General features: G+C 39.1%; 1 protein-coding gene across 1 annotated transcript in view; it reads right to left on the reverse strand.

The window, feature by feature from the left end:
• CFTR (CF transmembrane conductance regulator) overlaps positions 1-27,412 on the reverse strand; it is a 100,116-nt gene that overhangs the window by 44,551 nt on the left and 28,153 nt on the right. Inside the window, exons 4-10 of the mRNA XM_056846495.1 lie at positions 22,303-22,518; positions 20,854-20,943; positions 16,802-16,965; positions 13,805-13,930; positions 6,847-7,093; positions 4,524-4,616; positions 3,186-3,368 (exon numbers count right to left, since the gene is read on the reverse strand). Of these exons, the coding sequence (XP_056702473.1) occupies positions 3,186-3,368; positions 4,524-4,616; positions 6,847-7,093; positions 13,805-13,930; positions 16,802-16,965; positions 20,854-20,943; positions 22,303-22,518 (1,119 nt within the window). The remainder of the gene's footprint in view (positions 1-3,185; positions 3,369-4,523; positions 4,617-6,846; positions 7,094-13,804; positions 13,931-16,801; positions 16,966-20,853; positions 20,944-22,302; positions 22,519-27,412) is intronic.

Consider the following 27,412-nt stretch of genomic DNA (forward strand, 5'->3'; position numbering starts at 1 on the left):
GTAAAATATTTATATAAATATCTTTCATTTGCTGCCTGCCATCAAAGATACTATCAGGGACTCTAGTGGGAACTGTTGGAACAGAGGTTGAGCCCTAGACTGATGAGCTAACAAGGAGTTTATGACTTTAAGGCTCAAGACCAGTGGAAACTGTGTACATTACATCTCTCATGTGAAATTGCTGCTTTTAGTCAAGAAAAAAAGCAGGGCTTTTGAGTGCTACATTCCCAAATCTGGTTGTAGGAACAACATACCTGCGGCCTTATCATGAGCAACTATCACTGAATTTCAGATTCTATTGAAATAATTTTGGTTTGGTGGTTCCATATAGGGATATTGCCCCATGCAGACAGCAGGATGCCTCCGCTTTTGGGGCGGGGGAGCTGCCTTCCCCATGACAATCATGCTTATTCAGAGCACAAGTCAAGGAATTCCTGGGGTTCTCCCCTTTATGACGAAGCAAAGGAAAAAACTTATTTTCTCCAACATAAAGTAGAAACAGCACAGTGGCTGCAGGCAGAGCCTCTGTATGAAAGCTCTGGACGCAGCCATTAGAGGAGACGTAGAGCTAACCTCCATCTTCAGAATGGTGGAGCCAAGCTCCATTTTCAGCTACTCCCCGTTGTAAACCCTTTGATGGGCTTTTTTTTTCCTTTTCATTGTTGGTTCACCAAGCTGACCCATGATATCTCTTTAACTGCCGCTCAACTATGGGTTGCCCAGTGTGTGTGTGTGTGTGTGTGTGTGTGTGTGTGTATCTTGATTGTCGTGGCCTTGGCATTTTTGCATCAACACAAGACATTTATTTATTAATTAAAATATTTATATCCTGCCTTTCCTCTTCGTTCAAGGCGGCTTACAATAAATAACAAATACAATAAATTAAAAATAAAGATGGGGGGCAGGGACAGCAGCCACCATGTCCACTCACCATGACCCCATTGTTACTTCTCCCACAATGGGTGTGCTATTTCCTGTTTCGCACCTCTGTTTGGAATGTCCATTGTTTCACATACTTTTGAAAACACTGTAAACCTATTTAAATAGTAGTGTCCAGAAAATGACTTTTGGGAAGCGTGGGCTCCGACTCATTGGAAAAGCCCCATTTTGAAGGCCTGTGCTGGGGGGTGGCTGGAACCAGCACAGAGTCTCATCGGACTGGGCACAGGCTTTTCAGGGCCACGAGGGGCTGGGGCAGCAGGCATGCAACATTGGCTGGTAGGCCTGGGAGGGATCCATGGCGTTGGTGGTCCAGGCAGGAAAAGCAATTGAAATACCCTCTGGCCAACCAGCTAAAATGAAAATGCTATTTTTAGAAAAATATGGAATCTTTAAAGGATTCTTTAAAGAATGGGCTGCCAGAGAAGCTGAACTCAGGCTGGGTCTTGACAATGTATTGAACAACGATTTTCTACAATATTAAAAAGTCAAAATTCAACCCGGGTTTCATTTTCAAAACAATGCTTATCTCTAACATAAGAATCATCAGAACACCTGCTCCCTTGGTGAGGTATTTCTCCAAGAATTAATACGCATTGGAAATATTTCTATTTGACATGCCTTCTGTCTTCTCTTAAACCCAATCCTTGTTACAAATGAGATTAATGTTATTTACATTAATATTGTAATTCTTAAGAAAAATCCCATTTATAAAAGGGAATAGTGAACAGTGAGCTAAAAATCTTATCTGTTAATAATGGTTACAAATGACAGCAATTCTTATACAGAGAATAAAATCAGAATTTTCCACATTTTATTTCTAAAAATTGTGAAAAGTTTTTGCTAATTCCACAGAAATGAAATGGGGTCACAAAAATGCAGTGAAGGCACTGTCATTCGCCTAATTAATTTGAAATTATTATTAGCAGTGGGGCAGTGATATAGCTCATGATGTGCATGAAGAAGGTCCTGTCTTTAGTCACTGACTTCTCTGCTTCTAGTCTCTTGGGTAGTAAAGCTGGGAAATGCCTCACCTTAAAACTCCAGATAACAAAAAGTCAGTGTGGACAATACTGGATTAGATAGTCAAATGGGCTGATGGTTGCATAACTTGAATTCATACAGTCATATATAAAAACTGAGAAGTTAAAGTACATGGGAATCCAGCTGGCATATAGAGGCCGGTATAGTGAGACTTTGAGCCCCGTGGCGCAGAGTGGTAAGCTGCAGTACTGCAGTCCAAGCTCTGCTCATGACCTGAGTTCAATCCAGATGGAAGTTGGTTTCAGGTAGCCGGCTCAAGGTTGACTTGGCCTTCCATCCTTCCGAGGTCGGTAAAATGTGTACCCGGCTTGCTGGGGGTAAGACACTGGCAAACCACCCCATAAACAAAGTCTGCCTCATAAACGTTGGGATGTGACGTCACCCCACTGGTCAGGAATGACCTGGTGCTTGCACAGGGGACCTTTACCTTTATAGGGAAACTTATCAGGCAGTTAAAAAAAGAAAAAGAGTGCAGTCCCTTTGTATACACCAAGATAGCAATGCAGATTTCTGGACAGCCCCTTTAAGAAATACTGGGTTCTCTGGATTTTCTTTTCCCCTTTCACTGTCCACCACTACTCCATCATTTTACCCTTGTATTCTGGCTAGTTTTATGGTCCCATGTAAAATGTTTTCACACCCACACAAACACCATGCCCCAATCACATATCTATGGCTGGACTGGATGCATAAGTTCCATGACCTCAAATGATGGTGGGCTGCATCCATGCATTACTGGGCATTGCACTGGGCATCGTTACATTATAGCAATTCTTTTGCAAGTGGACTGTCTTGTCCACACATGGAAAAGCCAGTTGAAAATGACTGGTATGGCATATCCATAGCGCAATATCCAATGAGCCATGAATGTAGCCGTAGCTCCTGTTGTGGGTTTTCCAATAGTATCTATGTTATGAGTTTCTATAGTCTCCTCCACTTCAGCGGCTGCCACTTATAAAGGCAGGGCAACTACCAAGGCAATGATGACATGTCACCATGCTTTGAATTGCTAGACATCAGTGGGAGAAAGGCAGACAGCACATAAGGCAGCTGCTGTCTTCAAAAACTGTTTGGCTGTAGTATCTAAGAGTGATCTATTTTTCATAATGTAAAAAGAACATCACTGAATATCTCAGGAGTGCAAAACATTTTGCTGCATTAATACATGTTATATGTTAGCAATCTAGCATCTATTTGACTACCTTGCCTGCTCCAGTAGAACCAGCCACAGCTAATAGTTCTCCCTTTTCAATTTTGAAGCTGATATCCTTGAGGACAGGAGTACAATGAAGTGGGAAGTTACTGAAGAAGAGACCATCATCACTACCAGATATGCTTCTATTATGATGTTCCTGTTTTGCTTTTGCAAAGAGCTCCCCACTTCCCTACAAAACAAAACACCAAAAATTAATCAGCTACAGTAGTCCTGCTATCTACATTACTATGAAATGCCAGAGAGCAATATATACAATTTCGTCTAACACTAGTTTTCCATATATATGTACCCATATTATTAACACATTAAATATAATTGCACAATTTTCTGTTGTTACTTTTTAATTTTTTATTATTCACTTTGCTTTTAATGCTAATATTTGAGGTAAGTTCTAGTTTACAATGTATATTCACCTAGATATGTCTTTCTGTTCCTCTTACAAACACTTCTCAGTTATATAAAGTGCAACTAGATAAAGTAAGTTTCTATGTATTAGGGGTAGAATATATTATACATCATCTTTTTGAACTATGTATTTTCATAACTGAACTCATTTAATTATTCATTTATGTACAATGCAAACAGAACATGATGACCCCTGAGGTCCCTTCCAGTTTTACATTTCTATGTAGAGTCCCAGTGTGGTGTAGTGGTTAAGGTGTCAGACTAGGACCTAGGAAACCCAGGTTCAAATCCCCACTTGCACCATGGAAGTTTACTGGTGACCTTGGGCCAATCACATATTCTCTGCTGTGACCCTGGCTAGTAAGGAATACCAGTGTCATGACTCCGTAAGCTAATAATACGTTTAATTTCTAAAAATTCTTTTTGCATGCCTAATTATTGACTTAAATTTCTTTTGCTAGAACCCGTGGTTCCTTCTGTTCAATTCATTGGGGCACATCTTCTACTTTTTAAAAGAAGCCTCTACTTTTTATAGCTTCCTTGACTTGCGTTGTTAACCATGGAGGCATTTTTTTAGATTTGGCAGTGCCTTCCCTAACCTGAGAGATGCAGCCTATCTGGGCTTCAGTTAGTATGGTTTTAAATAGCTTCCAAGCATCCTCTAGGGATCTGACTCTCTTGTGTTTCCCTTTCAGCTTCCTTTTAACTATTCATCTCATTTTTGTATAATTCCCTTCATCTACTTTGAAAATCTTCATCTATCTTGAAAACATGCTATTAGAAAAGCTACCTTTGTTGAACAGTGGCTTACTATGGAGTTCTGTAGAAAAAGAAAGTTGGCAATTTCTGTATGTCTAAAAATGGGAAACTGTCAAACTGTCCAACCAAGAAGAAAAATCAAACAAGATTATGCTATTACCTCATCCCAGAAGGCTGTTACTTTATCCAGTTCTAGCCCTGTAGTTGTTAAATTATATTCCAGTGTTTTATATTCTTCTTTTTGCAAGAAGTCCTGTGAATTCAATTACAATAGGTTTTATAAACACAAATATAACACAATATGTTGAACTCCGGCCACAAAACTTTTTTAACGCTCTTAAAAATCTGGCACAAATTAATCTCAGGGATTTTAAGTCAAAGAACTTTTTAATGGATGCCAATGAAAGTGCAGCTTGAAAGCTAGTCTTCTCTCTGATACAGTAAATGCTGTCATTTTCATAGGGGAGCAATTTCAGAGGAAGTCTTCCTATATGACAGTGAGGTGGCAAAGTAATCAAACCTATCTTATACAAACACATATGACTCAGCCCTAACATAGCCCTTTCCAATTTTCTTTTACACATGATTACTAAAAACCATCATCTGAGAAAAGTAGGAGTCCAGTAGAACCTTAAAGAATAACAACGGTTTGGGCAGGGTATGAGATTGCGTGAGCCACAGCTCACGAAAGCTCTTACACTACCAGAAATTTTGTTAAGTCTTTACGGTGCTACTGGACTCCTACCCTTTTCTACTGCTAGTGACAGACTAACACGGCTACCCATTGTGACCCATCATCTGATAATTTAAGCTTCTGAACCTAAGTCTAACTTCACAGAACCTGATACCAATCGAAATGTTGAGGTGCTGACACAGTACAGTCATGTCTTCTGATTCAACTACCTCCACCTCTAAATCCAGGTTGCTTGCATGGAAACTTCCTTATATCAGACTTTGACCCTCTGTATAAAGCTTACACATAAGGAAGATAGTACTAGCCCTATTTGAATTTTCAAAATTACAGGAACATTGATATAGAAGAGCATTAAAACAAACTGTTCCTCCATGCAAATGATGGAACGAGGTCGTGAGGACTGTATTACCCTCTATCCAGCACACTTGCACCAACTTTATGGTAGTTTACTTCCCCCCCCCCCAGCAAAGTACCTTAATCATACACAGATGTGTTTGCAGTAATAAATACTTAAAACTTCATGATCATCATGTAAATGTAATCTGGCAAACTGACACAGCAGCATTGCTAAGGGATTATGACAAACCACAAAGTATTTCATATTCATCATTCTCTTCCTTATGCCACACCATATCAAAACAATAATTACTTCACCGGCAATACCACATTCTCATTTAGGGCTATGTCCTAAACAACACAAGGTAGTCTACCATCTTTTTAACAATTTTAATCTTCTGTGTTCGTAGTGTTGTATGGTGTAATTCACACTGAAACAAAACTGCAGTCCTATGCAGAGTTACTCCTGTCTAAGCCATCAGATGTGTCAATTATATTTAGCAAGGTACTGTTGGGCATTGCCCTTTTTTCTTTCAGTAAAATAAAAATAATGAGCACTGAATATGATAAAACAAGTCTTCAAAAATTACAAAACTCTACATTCTGAAAGCACATTAAACATTTGTTAAAGAAATGTTCACTTACAAGTTCCAAGATTTATTTATTTTTCTCTGCACCTAGTACAGCCATTTTCACAAACACAATTCTTGAGCATATATATAAGAACTTTTGTTAATCCAAGGAGAAGGGACAGAAAGGGGGGAAAGGGACTGAGGAAAGAAATACCAATTTTCTGATATTTTCTCATCTATTTTTAAAGGGGAAAAACTAGCTATTAAAACCTGATATTCCCAGTTGCACGCACACACACAAAATTACTACTGAAAAAGATTTTTCAGTTGTACAAAATGTGTCCAGCTCCCTGTTAGAATAAACGATGCTATATGTTATAGGGTAAGCAAGGACTGAGATTGTACTTTGGGCCCAATCAAAAGTTAAACAATGTGCTTTACTTTCTAGTTAAAATCACTGTGACTTAAAAGTGTTTAATTGTGGCTGGATTGTGGCCTGTATGCAGGTTTTGATGAATGAGATCTATCAATTAAAAATGTTATATTATGGTCTAGTTTTGGCCTAGACAATGTGGTTTAGATTCAGGTTGCAGTCTCACAGTCTCCCAAACACTTGTACAAAAGTAAATTGAATTTAATCTTTCACAGGCCATCCGAACAAACATTTGGACAACTACAGCTGAAGTCAGCAATGCCCTCAGAAAACTGGCGTACCCTTTCCCTCATAACAACAGCAAAGTAATACATCAAAACTGGTCCTACAAATACTGTTTAATAAAGTGAAATAAAATAGTGTGTATGTTCAGAGATAAACTGGTAAGATAATATACTACAAATGATTACTGTATATACCTGGAAGGAACTGGGTTTATGTATTGTACCTGTATTTTGTTTATTGCTCCAAGGGAATCATACCATGTCTGCACAGCCCAAGGAAACTGTCTAGTGACTGCCATTCGAAGAACAATGCAGAAGGAGACTGTGGTAAATATTTTTCTTAGGATAATTCCATGGATCAGTGCAAATGGAAGAACAGCCAAAAACACCACAAAAAATCCAGAGAAGAAGAAAGCTGAGCTATTGAAATATCGCACATAAGCAGCCTTATGGGTCAGCTTTAGTTCACTTCTGTCAAAAAGAAAACCAATAAAAGTAGAGGTCATTATAGTCAGGGAAAAGGCATCTGTAATCCTAAAATGACAAGCCAATTTCTATTACCATAAAACAACATTTTCTCAGGAGTGTAGAGAGAACCAGTTTTGTTCCTCCATTATCTGCAGCAGAAAAGCTTTTCTGTATTACCACTGAGGGTCTTGGCTCCAAGGATAATGTATATTGGTGGATGATTATTGGTAGCCTTAAAGGTGTTTAGAGCTAGTGTATTGCCTCACTGAAGCAAACATGGAAGTCTTGATCAGTACCAAGGGTTGCCAACCTCCAGGTACTAGCTGGAGATCTCCTGCTATTACAAATGATCTCCTGTGAAGACTGACTAAGATGTAATACTAAGATGTATACTGGGGGTGGGGAAAGGAGGCAAGAGCGTCTCACTTCTTCTGGTTCTTTCTCCTGCAATTGATTGTGCTTTATTTTCATCTGTCTTTGAACTTAAACTACAGAATGCTAAAAAATTATCCAAATAAACCAAGTTAAGCATTTTGATTAGCTTTGTCTTCGGGTTGCATATTTAGGGAGGTCAACTCAATCACAAAAAAGGCATAAATTATACAACTAGAGAAAGGGGAAGGAGAAGATAACATTAATAACTACATGTAAAAGAAAGTTAAAATCCAAATGAACACATAGCTAATGGAATTATAAGAAAAACAAAGCCCTTGCATCTGTAAAATCATGTTTCACGGCAAGGCAAATATTATCTGCAACACTTGGGGGAATTGTGAAGCTCCTTATCAGTATATTATACCAGACTGAAAGAAATCTTCCAGAAGAGTACTAAAGCAATTGAAGTGGATTGAGTTTCAGAGCACCCTTTCCCCCAGTACAATACGGCAGCAAAAGGTTAATCATTCAGTGAATTTGCATCATCAGGGGCGTATTGGGAAGGGGAAATGTGTCTCGAGAGAACATCCTGGCCTTTGTATTGTATGGGATGAGACTGGATGAGATACTTAATGCCAAATCAGACTTTGAAGAATTACGGAAGTATGTTAAAGAACTCAGCGCCTGAGCAATAAAACAGCAAATCACACTTCCCGTGTTGACAGCTGGAGTGTAATGCACAAATTTGATCCCAATTCACAGTTCACTCAGTCAATTAAATGTGACTTGAATAATAAGTTTGTTTTATAAGAATAAATGTTACATGGGATATATGCAAAAGGTTGGGTTCCAAATCAGCAGTTCCTTGTCAGAAATTAGACATTTTGATGAAGACGTGTTAGCTATGATTGCATGCATGATTTTCTGCGAGTATCTAATATCACTGACAGAACAATCCGAAGTAGAATTGTACCATTCTAATTTATTTGAAGTCAACAAGCTTAGGATGGTGTAACTTTGCTTAGGATCAGATTCCTAGACTTGTTATCAGATAAACATGCTTAGAATCAGGGTGCTCATCTTAGAAAGAAATTACTAACAGGTGAGACTGGCATCTGTCATGAAATCATAAATAATGAGTCTAATAATTTCTCACAGTACAAAATATAATTACTAAGCTGAAAAATTCATTACTGATAGTTCAATAATGGCTGAACACAGTTATAAGGTACCTTGCATATGAAACTGTCTCCCCAAGTTTATAACAAAAACTGAACTCAGGATAAATCAGTGTCCTGTTGCCCTTTCTTCTCATTTCATAATATGAAACCACTGCTACACTGAGGAGAAAATTAGTGAGTCTGGATATGATACTTTGTCTTACTCCTGGTCTATCCTACTAACTGTATGAGGGTCTTCAAAGTTATGCTTCCAAGGAATACCGAAATGTTGGCTGCACTTCCTTTGCTATATTATTTGCTATGGGCTAAACCTAACATTTTATTTATTTTAAAGGCTTATATTCCAGAAATTCTCACACAAATTTGGCTCTTCAGGCTACTTAAAAATTCTAGTAAAACATGAACCCCATCGAAGATCTAAGAAAAGCAGAAAATGTTAAATATCTAGGTATCTGGCTAAGCTCATACCCTGCCAGAAAATATTTTTGTTAGTCTTTAAGGTTCTACTGGACTCCTGCTCTTTTCTACTACTGCAGACAGACTAACACGGCTACCCACTGTGAATTGGCTAAGTAAAGATAGAACTAAATGTTTAAATTTAAATTGGGGGAAAATAGCTAAAGAGGTAAAAGAATATGTCCAAAAATGGCTTCCTCTAAATGTCACACTTCTAGGTCGAGTCAATTTCATTAAAATGATAATCTTACCAAAAATTAATTTTATTTTCAATAACTTATTTGTAGATATTCCAAAGAAAATGATTGAAGAATGGCAAAAGATCGGTAATAGATTTATTTGGCAGAATAAAAAAACAGATTCAGAAATAGCAATCTATATGAACTTAAAGGCAAAGGTGGGATAGGAATGCCAAATTTACTAGTATATTATCAGGTAGCTAGGGTAAAGTGGTTAAAATCGGTAGTAAACGATGAAAAGGAACCTTATATTAAAATTGAACAAGATTTTGTTAAATTTCTGCTAAATAGATGGCCATGGGTAAAAAAAAAATGATAGGAATTTTTTTTATAATAAAGATAATAACTGCATTAATACCATTCTAAAACAGTGGGATGTATTAAAAGAGAAACTAGCCCCAGATATTTCCCCACTGTCTTCCTTCCTTTGGAACATCTTAGCCAAGAATCCAGAATTCCAACTCCCTCGCAGAATAAAGACAGATAGACAAAATGATTATCATTATTGGATTAAAAATAATAATAATTTAGAACCTCTAGAAAAAATTTTGGATAAGAAAGAAGTTAATATTACCTTTATAGAATATTTACAAATGAAAAAGTATTGGAATAATTTAAAAGAAAAAGAATTAACTGAAATTAGAGAAAAATCTGAGTTTGAGAAATTAATGCTTCAAGATAAAGTTTCAACTGAAAAAATATATATGCAATTTTAGTAAAAGAAAATTTAAATTCAACATCAGGCTATAGGGACAAATGGAACATTTATTTAGATAAACCATTGAGCAATCAAGAATGGGAATATATTTTCTCAAAGAAATTGGATTTCTCAGTTAGCTTGCAAATAAGAGAAAATCTAATTAAGATGGTATATATGTGGCATTTAACTCCAATTAGAATAAGTAAAATCTACAAATCAATGAACGATAGTTGCTGGTACTGCGATAAAAAACAAACAGACTTCATTCATATGTGGTGGAAGTGTGAGAGAGCTATAACATTCTGGACTGAAATACTAAAATATCTATCTGTTGGAATGGAGATTGTTATCCCATGTAGACCTGAGATACTTTTGTTAAATTTAGCCCCTAACCTAACTAAAGATAAACGATGTATGGGGTTACACATGATAACTGCTGCTAGAATGACTTTTGCCAGACATTGGAAACAAAAAACGACTCCAAAGATAGAGGAATGGTTAGTTAAAGTAAAAGAAATATATGTATTAATTAAGTTAACAACATATCAGAAAAATAGTGATATAATGAACCTAGACGAGCTATGGTTACGAAATGTAATTAAAATAGAAAATCATAATCAAGGGTGGGAAAGGACAACTTTCTGCGATGAAAGTCTAGCTATTTTATAGAGGACTAACCGTGAAGCTGTAATATAGAAATTCAGGTTGTGTTTTCTTAAATTTACATATATATATATATTGTATTTTAAATTATGAAGACTGTTATATGTTTTTCTATATGATTTTGTTGTTGCTATTGTTAATTTTATTGAATAATTTTTTTAAAAAAAGTGAACCACAAACATATATAGTATGTTTCTTTGTGATACGTATGGACCCCTAACTAAATTCTACCTGAAATGGTGTCAGAGTGGATACTATTTACTACTTCTGTTTATCACTTATACACTACCTGGGCACAAAGCCCGTAAGCTGTGTTTCTTAAAAGCAAAGTTAAAGTGACACATTCAGTATCACAATCAGTTCTGTATACTAAACAAGATAATACTTATTAAGAAAAACATACAGTAACCGTAGGTACATGAGGAAATAAATCGTAAAACATCATTTAGGCTTTATTCTGGTTTTGCTCTTACCTAGAGAATAGATTCCAGAAGGTGGTGCTGTAGGGTACTACAGGGCTTTATTATTTAATCTGAGGTCTACGTAAAACCATTAAAAGAGGTCATCCAGAGGTTTGTGCTGGGATCCCATCAACATATTAATGACTACTAACTCCCTCATGGAGGATGGGTCCATCAGTGGCTACTAGCCATGGTGACTAGAGAGAACCTCTACATTCCAAGATAGTAAACCTCTGAATACCAGTGCTAGAAGGCAGCATCAGGGGTAGGGTCTGGCCTTTGTGCCTTGTTGGTTGACCCTTCAGGACAACTGGTTGGCCACTGTTTGATGGACCACTAGTCTGCTCAACCCAGGCAGGGCTTATGTTGTGTTATGTTCTGAAGTCTTTCTCCTTTTTAATGAGTACAGGTGAGATGTGCTGCACAAGTGCATGGAACTGTTGAGGGCTAATTAACTTAGGCTCAATTCATGTAAGATTGAGGTCCTACTAGTGAGATTTGCCTAACTAGGAAAGTGATGGAGAGGGCTCCATTTCCCTTTGAGGAACATGCTCTAAACTTGTTTTAGGACTGGCTATGATTATGGATGATGGAGTGGCAGCCATGGCAATAAGTAGCTTTCACCAACTTCTGTGGGTGAGCAAGCTATATGGCCCGTCTTGGAAACAGATTACCTCCCCAAAATTAACTCAGTTTTGATAACAACCAGGTTAAATTCAGAAGTATTTGGAAACTTCAGCTGGTTCATAATATGGCAACTGTGTTATTAAATAGGGACCCACAATAATAAACATATTTTCCTGTATGGAAATATCTGTACTATGTTTAGGTTTCTGTTCAGATGCAATTCAAAATCCTGCTTCCATGCCATGGGTTATCTGACAGACTCTGTTCTTTCATAAGAACCTGCCCATTCACTTGCATCATTATCTGAGGCTCTACTCATCCCTGCTTGTGGAGATTTTTTAAGTGCCAACATGGAGCAGGACCTTTTCTGTAGTGTCACCTGTCTTTGGACCACTTTCCTGGAAATTTCTAATTGGTGCCTATGCTATCATTTAGGCATGAAGTGACAACAATTTTATTTTCTGGAGCTTTTACTTAAATTACTTTATGACTTTTTGTTCCTGTAGCTTTTGATGCTGCTTCTGATCTTGTTTTGTCTATTTTTATTAATTTTATGATTATTTTATAATGACTGGTTTTAAATTGAGAATATTCAGTTTACTGGTTTTTCTAAAAAACAATGAGTGATGAAATGGTTGGCACATTGGTTAGAGCAGTGGTCTTCATCTTTTCCAGGTCTAGCACCAACTGAGCTGTGAGCACATGACATTAGAATCAAGTGACAGGAAGAGGGGAGTCAGAGTTATGACCTCACTGGTGTCAAGGCCAAGACCATGACTAGCAGACTGAGAAAGTTGGGAACAAGTAACATACCAAGCACCAGTAGGTCTACTATTGCAAGGAACAAACCAAGGGACAGATGCATGGAGGAATCTATCCACTGCTGAGTGACATTGTCTCATTGACCTACAGTTCCTCTTAGAGTTCATATAAAGAGAAAAACGAGTGTTGGTGTCCATGCTTCCTACACATGCATACTAGCAGCAGTTCCTTTCAAAAGTAACAAAAAAAGAATCACACTAGAGGGGCTTGTGACCCAGAAGGCGGGACTCCATAAACCACCCGAGGATCCTGATCCATGGGTTGAAGACCACTGTATTAGAACAACAGGGATGACAGTGTCAAAAGACTCATGGCAAATCTGACCAAACACAGACCTAATTTTAGAGCCTACTCTGTGGTGGTGGTGATGGTGGCAAAGAAGAAATACTTTTGTGCTACCACTGCATTGCATATTCATTCCAACTTAGACACCATGTTAGATACAGTTACAGTGCCTTTGTAAGCAGTTACATCCTTTTGAAGGATTAGCCTTAGAAGGGTGTAACTGAGCTAGGATAGCACTGTTTAGACCACTAGATGTTCTCAGAATCATTGCATGTTCTATTTCACTGAATGTTTGCAGTTTATAACCTGAGGATATGGATTACAGTCTCAGCAAAGAGAAGTCTTCTGTTCAACACTTGACCCTTACTCTTCCAATTACTTTGTCTGGCCAAAGAGGCATTGATCCGAGGGGTGACAGAAACACTGATTTTCATGCTCTTCAAGGATCTGTGTCAAAGCTAGTCTACAGAAACAGTCATTTGATGCCACCATTCTGAACAGCTTTTGACAACTGTTCAACTGGGCAAGGTATTCAAGTATACTGTGGCAACTCAGCTTCAGAGCTTATTGGATTATATTTTATAGATACATTCTCTTCGCACATTATGGAGTACACAGGTTGGATCCAAGGTCCCTGCTCTTTGTCCCATGTAACAGTTACATATGACTTGTAAGGGTAAGGGGGGATGCAGTTTTTCCACACCCTTTGCCTAAATAGTAAACGTGTCTAATAGAAAGATTCTTTTGGTTTTTAGGAAGGTTTATTCTATTTGCCTTGAATCTTTAAAATGATTTTTTTTAATGAAGCATTGGCCCTTGATTGACTGATCAACGTAACCCACAAATAAACCCACAGGCATAAAGTATAGCTGCAAGATCTTGCAGAAGCAAATGTGTATACTCACTGTCGCAGATTTTCAATCATATTTTCCATTGCATTCTCCCAACAGTAGGCTTTGACAGACTGTATATTCTCAATCATTTCCGATGTAATCACAAGTCTCTCATTGATCTTTCCTGCTCTCTGATCTCTGCAAAACAAAGAATCCCAGTTATGTTTAGTGTTTATCCCACTGGAACTCCACTAAGTACTGTACTACCAAAGAATGCTACACTGCTAATAACAATGATCTAATTCAGCATTAAAGTCAGGAAGTGAGTAATACAAAGGGTTACCTAGTTGGAAATAGCACTATGATCCTAAACACTTGCAAGCCAGCATTTGAACAGGACCTCAGACAGTAGTACCCTGTTATTTGAACATCTATGAAGGTGCATTGACAATGTGGTATCGCCACCAAAAACTCTTAAGGTATGATCCAGTGAAAACAAAGCATTTTCCATTCCCATTATTTCAGTGGGAGTTAAGCCTGAATTTAACCTGAGCCTGTCTCCTACCAGGGGAGTACAGGGTATAAAATGAAATAAATAAATAAAATAAATCTGCATAACACTGCACCTGGAAGAATCTTACTCTGCAGTGCACTCTCAAGAGCATAAGTTCTGAAACCCGTCTTCCACTAATGTGGAATTGGGAACTCCCACTTGGAGCTGCAAGTGATAGATAAATAATAGGGCACAGTGTTACAGTATTAAATTTAGCTTTGCTCTTCATCATGATAGCATCTGTATGGTGTATCTAATAACATAAGAAAAGCCACGCTGAATCAGACCAAGGCCCGTCAAGCCCACCAGTCTGTTCACATAGTGGCCCACCAGGTGCCTCTAGGAAGCCCACAAACAAGATGACTGCAGCAGCATTATCCTCCCAGTGTTTCACAGTCCCTAATATAATAGGCATGCTCCTTTGATACTGCAGAGAATAGGTATGCATCATGACTAGTATTCATTTTTACTAGTAACCATGGATAGCCCTATCCTCCATGAACATGTCCACTCTCCTCTTAAAGCCTTCCAAGTTGGCAGAAATCTATTGTGGGATGCAGCCACTAGTACTAATGATACATCAGCACATAAAGTTCAGATGCTGAGAAAATTTAATACTTTTCAGCCTTGATTCTGCATAAGAAGAAAACGTAAGGTTGGCTGAAACGAAATTTAAATGCCCAGAGTGAAAAGACCAAGGAGAAATTTTTTACGTTAGACATAATGACAGAAGGAATTGCTCATTATTGGCAAGAAGGAAGTAAACAGTGAGAATTGGATGAATAAGAACAGTTGGTTAGAAAGTTAAGAAGGGAAAGATGTATTTAGCTCTTGAATTTTTCCTGTTGTAGTTTCTGCTTTCTCTATAGCACTGTGTTTTGGAATCCATATGCAGCCAATGGGGGCCAAAACTTGGAAGAGGTGAAAGCCAAATATTTGGTTTCTATTGGTTCTTGTAGGTTATCCGGGCTGTGTGACCGTGGTCTTGGTATTTTCTTTCCTGATGTTTCGCCAGAAGCTATGGCAGGCATCTTCAGAGGAGTAACACTGAAGGACAGTGGAGAGACACTGTCCTTCAGTGTTACTCCTCTGAAGATGCCTGCCACAGCTGCTGGCGAAACGTCAGGAAAGAATATACCAAGACCACGGTCACACAGCCCGGATAACCTACAAGAACCAATGAACTCTGACCGTGAAAGCCTTCAACAATATTTGGTTTCTATGTATTCGAGTGCTGTTTTTACTTCTATATAATGATAAACCTAAATTATTAGTTTGCAGATAAACTGGGAAAGTTAAATTTGGCATGTTTTCCTTCTAGAAATCAGAGAAATCCAAACTTGCAAACATTTAATTTTCATAGGGACAAACAGTCCCTTCCCCCATTTTTGAACATTTTTGTTCTTCAGAAGATGTTTGCAAAACTTTACATTTGAGGCTTTTCAGTTTTTAATTCTACTTGGATGTCTCAGTTGTCAATATTCACTGGCTCAGGGGGAACTAACTGCCATTTGCCTTTTCCTGTCCCAGAATTCTTTCCTTCACTGCTTTCAACCTGGTTGAAAAGCGGGAAAAGTGGGACACTGAGGCCATCCCCATCAGCCTAGCTGAGATGAGCTAACAATCGGCTCTTTCCTTTCCTGAAATGGCCATTCCACCTGGTCACTGTATATGAAACACAGTATGTCCCTCTTCTATCAATCCTTTTAAAATGTTACAAGTGTTACAGGAACAGATGTTACAGTACTCCTGGTACCAACTGTGCCTACCAACTGTGCACTATGAGGACATATGCCATGTTGTAAGAACAGAGCAACAGGCATATTTACTGTGTGCATACTGACTTGTAATGTGTGAACATGAATTGTGAAAAAACAGTGGTCACGTACCAAAACTGAGTGTACAGGTTAAATATGTATGTTCCTGTGGTAGACTCCCAGAACATGTTATTTTAATGTCTGAGAAGGTCTTTTGTGTCTATTACACTACCTCCCTTTATTTTATGTGGCAAATACCTTGAGTGAACTGGCAGAATGGTCATATATAAAAGTAGCAAGCTTAATTGAATATGAATATTTGGAATTCTCCAGAAATGGGAAGTATGCATATTCTCAAACCTAGATAACTTCCCCAAATCACATTCAGAAGAATAGTGCCAAAACCTGAGTCTGCAGGAAGATTTCATATTTTCCAAGAGTTTAAGAATGGGGGGGTGGGATCCCAAAGATTATATATAGTAATAACTACTTTTGGTTTGATGGCCCAACAGCACTACAGTATGTAGCTGCACAATCAAATAATGGGTTCTGCTTGCAGTCTGTAACTTGTATTTTCAGGCAATACGAAAGTCCATTTTATACGAGGGTTCTCACCCTTTTTACTCAGAACCCAGAATCAAGAAGCATGGCAAAATCTTAATGTTTAAAAGAAATACCCACATCTAAGTGTGACGTTGTTCAGGGCCGAATTGGCCATGTGAGCAATATCATTAAAGAAAGAAATAACCGCTTTGTCACCTGTATTTCATCATCCTTCGTCCTAGCCAGGATTGGAAAAGGGCAACAAGGATTAGAAAGCCAAGTCCACAAAATGCTGATGCCGCCAACATTTCCCAGAGGAGCCCCATCAACAGCAATACTTGTAAAGGTGCAATCCACACAAAATGAGCCAAGGCTAAACCCTGGGGGAAAAAATCACAGCAACTGAACATTGAAGCTGAACAACATGGAAGCAAGTGAAGATCAGTCATTAACTCCTCTGGAAGATTTCTACAAACAGCAAAACAAGGTTTCTTCCAGTGGTTTTATGATTGTGAGCACCTAGCAATATTTGCAAACTGTTTGTTATATGGGATGGGGGGCAAAAACTTGTAGATTTTGGCTGTGGAGATTAAAGCACAGTGTTACAACAGCAATAAACAAGTAAGGATTAGGCCTAGAAGAGGCAGGACTGTGCAGGAAAATACGAATAGCAAGTGGGGAAATCCCAACCACAGTTTTCCAGATAGTTCCCACCTTCAAGGACAGCCTCACATATGGGATTGTTCTCATGGGCACAACTCTCCTAGGAGGGTATCCAGTGCATCAGCCCTAGCCTTAGGGAAGCACGGCTCCGACTCACCTTGCAGAGCCCCAGTTTGCCTGCCTGTGCTGGGGAGGGCGAGAGTGAGCTGGAGTCCAGGGCGAGCCCGGTAGCCATTGGAGCAGGGAGCCCGGGGCTGCTGGCCGGAGCTGGGCTCTCCCAGGGCTGCTCGGGCAGCCGGCAGCGAAGCAATGCAGCATTTCGGCCTGACGCCGTGTGCTTTGCCGCATGACTGCCAGTTTGGCTGGGAGCCTTGATTTGAATGAGCCAATCAGGATCGAGGCTCCCAGGGGGCAGGCCTCCTGGAAGCCGAAGCTGGGTGTTTCCACTCAGGTCTAGCTTCCCTGCATATAAGGAGGCCTTGCCTGCTTGGGCTCTCAGTCGGCTTCCGTCTGTCCCACCCGCCCACCACTGTATATGTTTGTTTTGTTATGTCTATTTGTCACAACTTTGGCGGTTTGGCATCGGGGCTGGATCCAGTTTGGGGGGGAAGCCGGCCTGCGTGCCCTCTTTTCCCCGCATGGAGGATCCCACGAAGGGATTTGGGGGGAGGCCGGAAGGGGACATGCCAAGCCGGGGGGGGGGGCTGCCAGGGACAAGCCTGACTCGGGGCAGTCAGGGGGCATGCCTTGCCGTTGGGGCTGTCAGGATGGCCTCCCACCAAGTGGCAGGGGACCACACAGCTGGCTGCCGTCCTCGTGTGTCCCAGGAACTGCCGCCTCAAGCTGGTCCCAGCATTCAGGCTGGGAGTGGTGCACTGACCCGCAGATGTGGCGGGTCGATGAAAGGATAATGCCCCCATGCTTTGCCAATGCCTTGATGCTGCAATCAATAAAGTTGTGGCCATTTCCATCCAAAGTTGGGTTTGTGTCTTCTTCCTATTTGCTTCTTATGGGTGCCTGAGGTTTCCAGGCAATGGGGCCCAGTGTCTGGCCTGGGAGCGCCCTACACAGCTAAGTACTAGGCTGGCTGTGATACATGGTGCTGCTGCTGCTGTCTATCTTTCAAAGTCACATTGGTAGGCACATCACATGTAGTATTAAATCACCAGAAAAATGCTATTACCGACACATTGTTAGGCATTCTAAATTATGATGGAATGTAGAGAACAAGGTATGTCTTGAGCATTACACACAGGTTAAAAGTGTATACTGTCATCATGTCATGGGCCTAGGTGTAAAGATGAGCAAGATAAGGTATAATTCCACCATTTCTGAACCCCATATGAAGTATAACGGAGTAAATAGAATGGTTTTTAGCTGTATGAAGTAAAATGCCTAGTCTGACTGACCTTGAAGATAACGAGGAAGCATAAAATCCTTCCTTGCTGGGAAAACCTACTGAATGGTAATTTATGTTCAGTGCTGAAATTTATATACTGTGATACAATTACCATACTGAAATGTTTACCAGTCGTATCTCAGAAATCTTAGATTATGAATGAGATAAAAGGACAGCACTTGCCCTCTGAAAGTTAGAGAACTTTCCTGGCAAGTTAAGACACACATTAACTTGACATGGAACACTCTCCATCCCCTCCAAGGGATGTAAAACCTAGACTCTGAGCTTCGATTCTTGCGTGGACTAAAGCTCTGAAGTCCTTTTCTTAGAAAGAATTCTAAGACATTTACAGTCTTCTTGTGAGGCTTTTGAGCTGGAAACTCCTTTTGGAGGAGATCCATTTCAGTATATTCAGTACTCGTTGAGGCTGGATGTCTGAAGTGATGTCTGAAGTGTCTCCATTCTATGAATGGGGTGGAGGCTCTTAGAATTCCCACCAACCTTAGAGTGGGAGTCTTTGAGTTTGGACCTTTTCCATATTTGGAACACTGAAAGCCCATTTATTCTAAGAAGGATTGATGTGGTCTCACAAAGGTCTATCTGGTCTGTTTGGCTTCTATGTTGTTACAAGCATGAATATTGTAAAGACTCCTGAACACAGGACTAAAAGATATTTCTCTGGGATTGTGTCAGAAAGCTCCTCTAATAAACAGAGGGACTTCTGAACCTCCTCAGAGCAGAAGCCAGAGTTCTTCCTAACTAACAGGAATGCCTCTGTAGTCTGTAACACTGCTTACACAGAGCAAAAGCTCTTACCTTGAACTATAGGTACAATTCTCTCTGAAATTGGCATTATCAGAGAAGGACAATTTAAATAGCTTAGAGCTAACACATAGTGTATTAATTGGCTTTCACAGAAGCTTTGCATTGTTGTCTGATTCAGACACAGCTATAGATATTCCTGATCTTAAATCAGAGGCCTTTTCATGGGCTAAGAACACTAAGAGATTTCTATAATTTCATGGACTCGGTCTTGGCATAGACTGAAAATATGCTTTAATATAATAACAACTTTTACATAGAACTATGCAACATAGAACTCTAATATTTGCTTAGAACTCTAAGATATGCTCTGCAATGACATGTAAATACAGGAGAGCTTCACAAATCTCCCTAAGCTTCGCTTTAAGCTGGAGAAGTTTGGAAATGAGTAAACTAAGTAAAGATCTTGTAATACAAAGGGTTTAAATATCTTTAACATAAGATCCTTTCAGAACCTTACAGATAGGTAAAGAAGGTGTACAGATGACATGATGAGGTATAATCTATTAAGATGTTATGATATTCTACATGATTTGAATTGAATGAACCATATTCTATAATATTTCTGTACCTGATATATTCCTGAATGAAATAATATTACAGGTTTAAGGTTTGAACTCTCATATAGAGAAACATAGAGACTGTTAAAGATTGTTTAAGATTGCTAAAGATTGCTTGCTATGTATACACATTTAAGACTGATGCTAACTTTATATAATGTTTTAAGACTTTGTAACCATAATACAAGTATGTATTATGTGATGTAAATGTGTTTTTGATATAAAAGAGAGTAAGCCACTGTTTATAAATAATTTGGTGCATTTCACTAAAAAGCTTGCATTAGGTGAGCAATGTGATTCCTGCTTACTGGATAAACGGCTGAATAAGATAACATACCACTTCTCAGGAAGAGGTCCTTTCTAAGAGCCTAGTTATTTCAACAACACGAACCGCAAATATTCACAGGTTCTGGATGTGTGATTAAGAACCTTGCACAGAATACTGGGAACTGGCTATTGCCTATACTTCTGTCAGATTTTCTTAATTGTTTTATCAGCCATGTCCAGCAGCAGGACTGGTGGGATATAAATATTTTAAGCAAATAAATAAACAAGCTAGAATCTGAAGAGTTTAGATATTGGGGAAGAAGAAAGAAATCAAGTAGTGCGTAACTAGAACCTCTGTTAGCATACCCTAATAGTGCAAGGGGTGTTTTGAAGGGAGGGTGTCATTAGCACAAGACACAAAATTCCAGAACTATTCATTGCAGCCAATTAACATTGTTCTGCAGATGCAGAGCACTTTTTAACATTATGAAATCTGTAGATACCTGTTCTTTTTAAAGCAATGCAATAAACATGTGATTAAATTAGCACCAACATACTTCATCAAATTTGTTCAGATTGTTTGAAAGAAGGCTAACGAGCTGTCCAGTGCTTATTTTATCTAGGACTCTGCTTGACAATTTTAAGGTCTGTAAAAGAAAACAAATAGCCACGTAAAGCAATCAAACAGAAGAAATTAAAACGTTAAGACAGTTATCATCAAATAAACTCTATTAGTTGCCAACTGAATAAGAACATTAATTGTCTTATGCTATACTTTGTGCCCACACACAAAAATTATTAACTCTATAATCCTTTGTTTTATTATATTCATTAGCCACATTGCAAATAATGACTCTTACAGCCCATTCCTGAGGATGGGGCTGAAAGTGTAGTGGAGGTGGCGTGACCCTGCCACCAGTGGAAGTGCTTTCTTCTCACGGAATAAGAGGTACTTATGCTGGTGGTGGGGGCACTTCCATCAGCACCTGGGCGCTGCGGAGCTGCACAGTGCTCTTCCAATGCCACAGTCTCTCCAGGACCTAAATCCCAGAAGAGAAATGCGGCACCTGCATGTGTGGGTGGGTGTGGGTGTTCCCAGGGGTGGAGCTGACTGTAGTCAACTTTCTAAGCCCCTCCAGCCCGGGAACGCCCCCTCCAGCAACAGAGTTGCTGCACCAGGTTTTTCTTGGTGCAGCATTGCTGTTTTCAATGTGGCTCCCCCACCCCCCGCATTTTTTATTTTTTGTTTTGTTTTAAATAATTTTTAGCCTTGCAGCAGCCAGGAAATCTCTTTGGTGGTACCACAGCAGTGCCTTGACCATGCCACCCCCGGCCGCGGCATGGCTCAGGAATGGGCTGTTAGAGTGCATCTGCTGCTACAATAGATTAACAATGCAATCCTAAATGGAATTATACCCTTCTAAATCCATTAGAAGGATTGCACTGCATTTAGGATTGCTCTGTATATGTAAAGCAAACTGTTGCAGTGAAAATAGATATCTGAAATTCTCACGTAAGAATCATATAAGCATATTCCACCAAATAAGCTTGATGTTCCCTCTGAGAAATCTTGTTCATTTTACATTGAATATATGGCAGTGTATGATATATCAGTGTATGATTTATCATAATACTAGACAAATTTACTGGTGAAAGTGAAAAGGCAATGACAAAATCTTGCAAGAAAAGTACATGATTTTTCTAACACTATCATTAAGGTGGACTTTACATGAAAGAATTTCTGTCAAATAACCACATCAAGTATTAACTTAGTTCATTTTTTAAAAAAAAATCAGTGCAACACTTTTCTGGTAAAGCTCTGCAAAGCACAATACAATAACCCAACAGATTAAAACAAACTACAAAATAAAATATTTTTTAAAAAATCCTAAAGGGCAAAGAAACACATCTTAAGACTGAGTGGATCTTACATGGACTAGACCACAATAGCAATCTATAGTTACTTTTTATAAGTCTCCCATGCACTAGTTTAAAAAAAACCTTACCTTTTTATAAATTAAGCTAAACATGGCTATCCTAATTTGCATTCCAATGTGATGGAGGCCAAATATAGCTGGATGAAGAAGTAACGTCCGAACTATGAAGAGAAGGCAGAGTCCTATGGCTAAGTAGTAAGCTATTGATCGTTCGAGTTTATTGGAAGGATCATAGGAAGCTATTATTCTTCCCAGTAGAAGAGGCTGCACAGCTTTAGTAACCTCCTGTAAGGACAGAAAAAGTGAAAACTTCTGACAATTTTTTTCAATAATAATCACTGATAGTCTAGGTTAATTATTTTTACTTTATTTTTGTTGAACACTTGAAAATTTCATCCACTATAGACTGTATAACAAGATATATACTAAAACAAATGTAAAGACACTGCATCAGACTGGCAGAATTCCGTGACTCAAATCACCACCTTTGCCAAGCCTATTAAACTCAACAATAGCAATAACTATGAGTTAATTCTTCCATGGGTATAGTTTTTTTTCATGGTTTCTCATTTATTATCTACTGTCACATAGCAAGTATATCCGGATAGATGGTTCCGGTCTAGCCATGTTTGTCTTTTATTTAACTGAACAGCTGGTCTTGTTGGTATTTTCTTTTCAGCTGGACTAAGCAATGAAGGCTTGGTCATCATTCACAGTGGCTGCTCCCAATTCTTTCAGCCTAAGCTCTCTCCCCAAATACATTTTAGCTGGGTAAAGCAGTTTTATTTCAGCAGGCTTTTGACTGATCAAGTGGTGTTGCACTAACACTGATTTAGGATTTGATTGGTATAAGAACATAAAAAGGCCATGCTTGATCAGACCAAGGTCCAGCAATGGCCAACCAGGTGCCTCTAGGAAGCCCACAAACAAGATGACTGCAGCAGCATTGTCCTGCCTGTGTTCCACAGCACCTAATATAATAGGCATGCTCCTCTGATCCTGGAGAGAACAGGTTGTAAGCTCTAGCCCTGCGGCAAACCCATAAACAGATTTCAGCAGACGGCAAATCCATGAAAGTAGTTGTATTGGTTAGAATCGACAGGTTTCAGAAGCCATATTCAAAAGGACACTAGTAAAGGTCAAAGGCAAGGCACATAGCATATATGGGAGAGCAAAAGGAGATAACCGGTTACCCAGGCAAACACACACACCCCTCCAACAGGCAGGAAAGAGCACTCGGAGATTCCCACAGTATGGGAATCTATGAAGACTAAACACGGGGCTTAGACTGGCCTTGGACAGAATAGCACAACAGCACCTGGAAGCAGCACAACACTACCACATACCATCCTCATGGCCTGCTCCTGACACAGGTATGCATTCTGACTAATATCCATTTTTACTAGTAGCCATGAATAGCCCTCTCCTCCATGAACATGTCCACTCCCCTCTTAAAGCCTTCCAAGTTGGCAGCCATCACCACATCCTGGGGCAGGGAGTTCCACAATTTAACTATGCGTTGTGTGAAGATACTTCCATTTAAGTTAATACAGAGAAAAGCAGAAAAAACTTGCAATGCAATATATAGGACTATTTAATATATATAGGAATATTTAATATTCATACAACATCTACCTCTGTTTTATTGTTGACTTCTGCATTTTATGGCAGTATTATAAGTGACCTCGAGCTTCCAGACAAGTAGGGCAAAGATTTGTAAATAATGCAAGAGATCTGTATGTACTAGAAATGTAACCCAAATATTCAAGAATTTGTTATTCTTTAGTATCCTGTTTCCCATTTGAACTTGCTTAATGGGGTAGTGGTGGTGGTTTGCATTACTATATTCCATACCTTACAGTTTCAGTGCAATTTACAAGAATAACTGACTTTAACTTTCACATTTCCATGGGCTAGAAAGTTACTCCCCCCCCCCAATGAAAGCTGACTCCATAGAAATCTCCATGTAACTCTGAATTACTAGAAAGGCTATGATACTGAGAATGGAAAATAAACTAAGCAGACCCTCAGATCAACAATTTTGGTAATTCTTGAGCACTGGATTCCCAGCTTCATGTAAACAAAAATGAACTTCTAGTAAGACTGTACTTCCTTATCTTAGCAAAGGAAACGCAGGATCCCAAGAGAGCAATCCTAAGCATGTTTTGTTCATTGGGGTTTACTCCCATGAAAGAGTTCTTAGGACTGCACTTCAAATTACTTAGATTGCACTCATGCTCCTGAATAATTATCACTCCGCCTCCTTAAGCACAACCAGTGTTACTGAATTAGATTATCATTCCACAAAAAAGTGTGCATTTAAATAGTGGGAAAGTTCCACCCTTTAGCTATGTTTTAATTGCTCTTACAATATACAAGAGAGAGTTAATCCATATTAATCCTAATTACGTGGTTTTGATGTTCCCTTGGGGAAATTGGGGTATTTTGTATGAAATAATCACGTTACATGATTTACCATAATACAGGACTAATTCAGTCGTGAAAGTGGTGTGTCATTTTCTTTTAATGAAAAGAACTGCTACCCTCAAGTCAAGCACACTATGTTTGTGGTACTGTAATTAAGCCAGTTAGACTCCCCCCCCCCCATTGTAGTAGAGTAATTTTCAAAAGTTGAAGGAAGAAAGAGAAGGAGAACCTAAGAATGGCACTATTATCCAGTGGCCTCCTCTGGGTTTCTTGCGTACAATGGAAATGCGAGTTCAGATATGCCTACTGTTTTGCAATGATGTTCTGTTTTGAGACAACTTCACAACTGATGTCAGATTTAATCATATTCAAGCAATTTTAAAAGAATTCTTATAACAATATATTTTAAGTGCTATATCCTGTATATATCTGCAAATCCCAGGGTTGCAGAAAAATATGAATTTTTAACACAAGGTCTAAAATAGACCCTACAATAGTATCATGGGGCTTACTCCCATTTATGGGGAGGGACTGTGGCTCAGTGGTAGAGCATCTGCTTGGCATGCAGAAGGTTCTAGGTTCAATCCCTGGCATCTCCAATTAAAGGGACCAGGCAAGTAGATGACGTGAAAGACCTCAGCCTGAGACCCTGGAGAACTGCTGCCCTTCTGAGTAGACAATACTGGCTTTGATAGACCAAGGGTCTCATTCAGTATAAGGTAGCTTCATGCGTTCGTGTGTTCATCAGCAATGTAAACAGAAACTTAGGTGGTGTTTGGGATCACCAGAGCAACTCAAAATGGTGTCTAACTCTGGGTGACAAATCAGAAAAAGATAGTAGTTTGGGTGGAGATCAGGAACAGAGAGAGGACAGGAGGAGGAGAAGGCACCATGGGAGCTGCAGGGGGGATGAAGGAGTGGGGGGAGGGAGGGGGAAGGTGGGAAGAAATAGATGGAAGAAGGCAAATGGACAATGAGAGGACAGAAAGAACAAGCACATGTCGGGGGTGGGAGATGAGGCAGAAACAGTTCAAAGGAGAGGATGGATAACAGGCAAGTGGAGCCAGAGCAAGAGGAAAGGAACAAGGAGCAGGGGCAGAAAGGGAATTTCCTGCCCCACAAGTCCCCTTGACTTCGCAAAGACTAACTGGATAAATAAGGAAACGCGCTAAGAACTGTATTCTTTTCTGTAAAGAGTATGAAGAGCAGGGCTGAAAAGAACTGAACAAACATTGACTATCTCAGGGTAACTGAGATCATCTAATAATACAAAATACTCCATTCCAGCTAAGCACACTGCTTATTTGTTTGTTTAGAACAATATGCTTACCATTCAAAAATTTAAAAAAAAACTGGCCAGAGAAATTATTATAATCACTTCTACATATGTCTTTCACCTTGACCTTGTTCATCCCACTGAAACTCCATCACAAACATAATCTGCATGCTTTCTATATGTGCATTTTCTTAAAATAACTAGGAAGCACTAAGCCTGATGACTGGCTTGAGTCTTAATGGATTTTAATCTATGCTACTTTTTAACTTTTGTTAAACTTTAATCTCTTTCTTTTTATTTATTTTTTAATTCTGGGTTGCTCGTTCTTCTGAATTTTAAACTAATATTTCTTATACTTTCTAAAAGCCAATGTGCTATAGACCTTATGACTAAATGGAATGGTATGTACATTTTCTTTGTATGTAATTCCATCAGTTTGTCTCAAACCCTACTACTACAATCCTTGAACCACTTAAATAGCGTGTATGAATTTAACTAAGGTTATTACCACTTACTTCAATAGGACTTCTGGGTTAGTATAAAATGTCTAGAAATTAAGAGTAACAATGGTGTTACACAGTGATGGTTAAGACATGTATACTTTCCCCAAGAGTGTACAGAAACAATAAGGCTCTATTACTAATCCATATTGCCATAAAGACAGTTTGAATAATCTCCTTACTACTGCATATACTGATTTTTTTCTTTAATTTAAGCTCTTTTTGCATCTTTCACTTTGTTATGCGTTTGTTTTTGTTTCCATTCCTTTCAATGGAATACACCTTCTTTGCATGTGAACAGATAGGCTCATATCACAGGGATCTCCCCTATTATGTCTAATTTAATGTAGTTTAATTAAACTATGGGACAGCTAATTAGGCTTTGAATGTAATTCGCTAAAACAGGTTTTGCCCCAGTTGTGGAAGATTTTTATTGGGAAACAGTTACAGCACAGAGTAGAGAGGTTCGCACACACCCCAAAAATCAGGCGTTCTCACAGTTGCTCTTAATGAACATTACAGATATCTCAGATCACCATCTTTGATCTCTTGTGTCTCATCAGGCTCGCTCCAAGACATTGTCTTTCTCACATGTTACTGTTCTCACATGAGTGTGCACTTCACACACATTAGGATGGCATGAAGACTCTACCTGGCATCCCGTAAAGGGAAGCACATGTAGTATTTGCTTTCATACCCTCTCCCATTCTGAACTGGCTGCCTGCCTGTATGCCAGTCTGTACTGGCAAAACATCTGCTTGTCTTTTTCCACCCTAGCAGCAGCCCTTCCTGTATTGGAGGGGAGGCAAGTGCCGCATTCATCCTACTTCCTCCAAAAACCTGTTAAGCTATCTGCCAGTATTCAAGCATTTACAAAGAAAATATTTCCTGCTGTTCTTAACAGGAACAACACCAGATAGAACGGATTAGCAAGCAAGAAATCAAATCACTCCTCGTGCCAGTGAGCCAGCAACGT

This window comes from Euleptes europaea, chromosome 3 (assembly GCF_029931775.1).
Source record: "Euleptes europaea isolate rEulEur1 chromosome 3, rEulEur1.hap1, whole genome shotgun sequence".
NCBI classification, from domain to species: Eukaryota; Metazoa; Chordata; class Lepidosauria; order Squamata; family Sphaerodactylidae; genus Euleptes; species Euleptes europaea.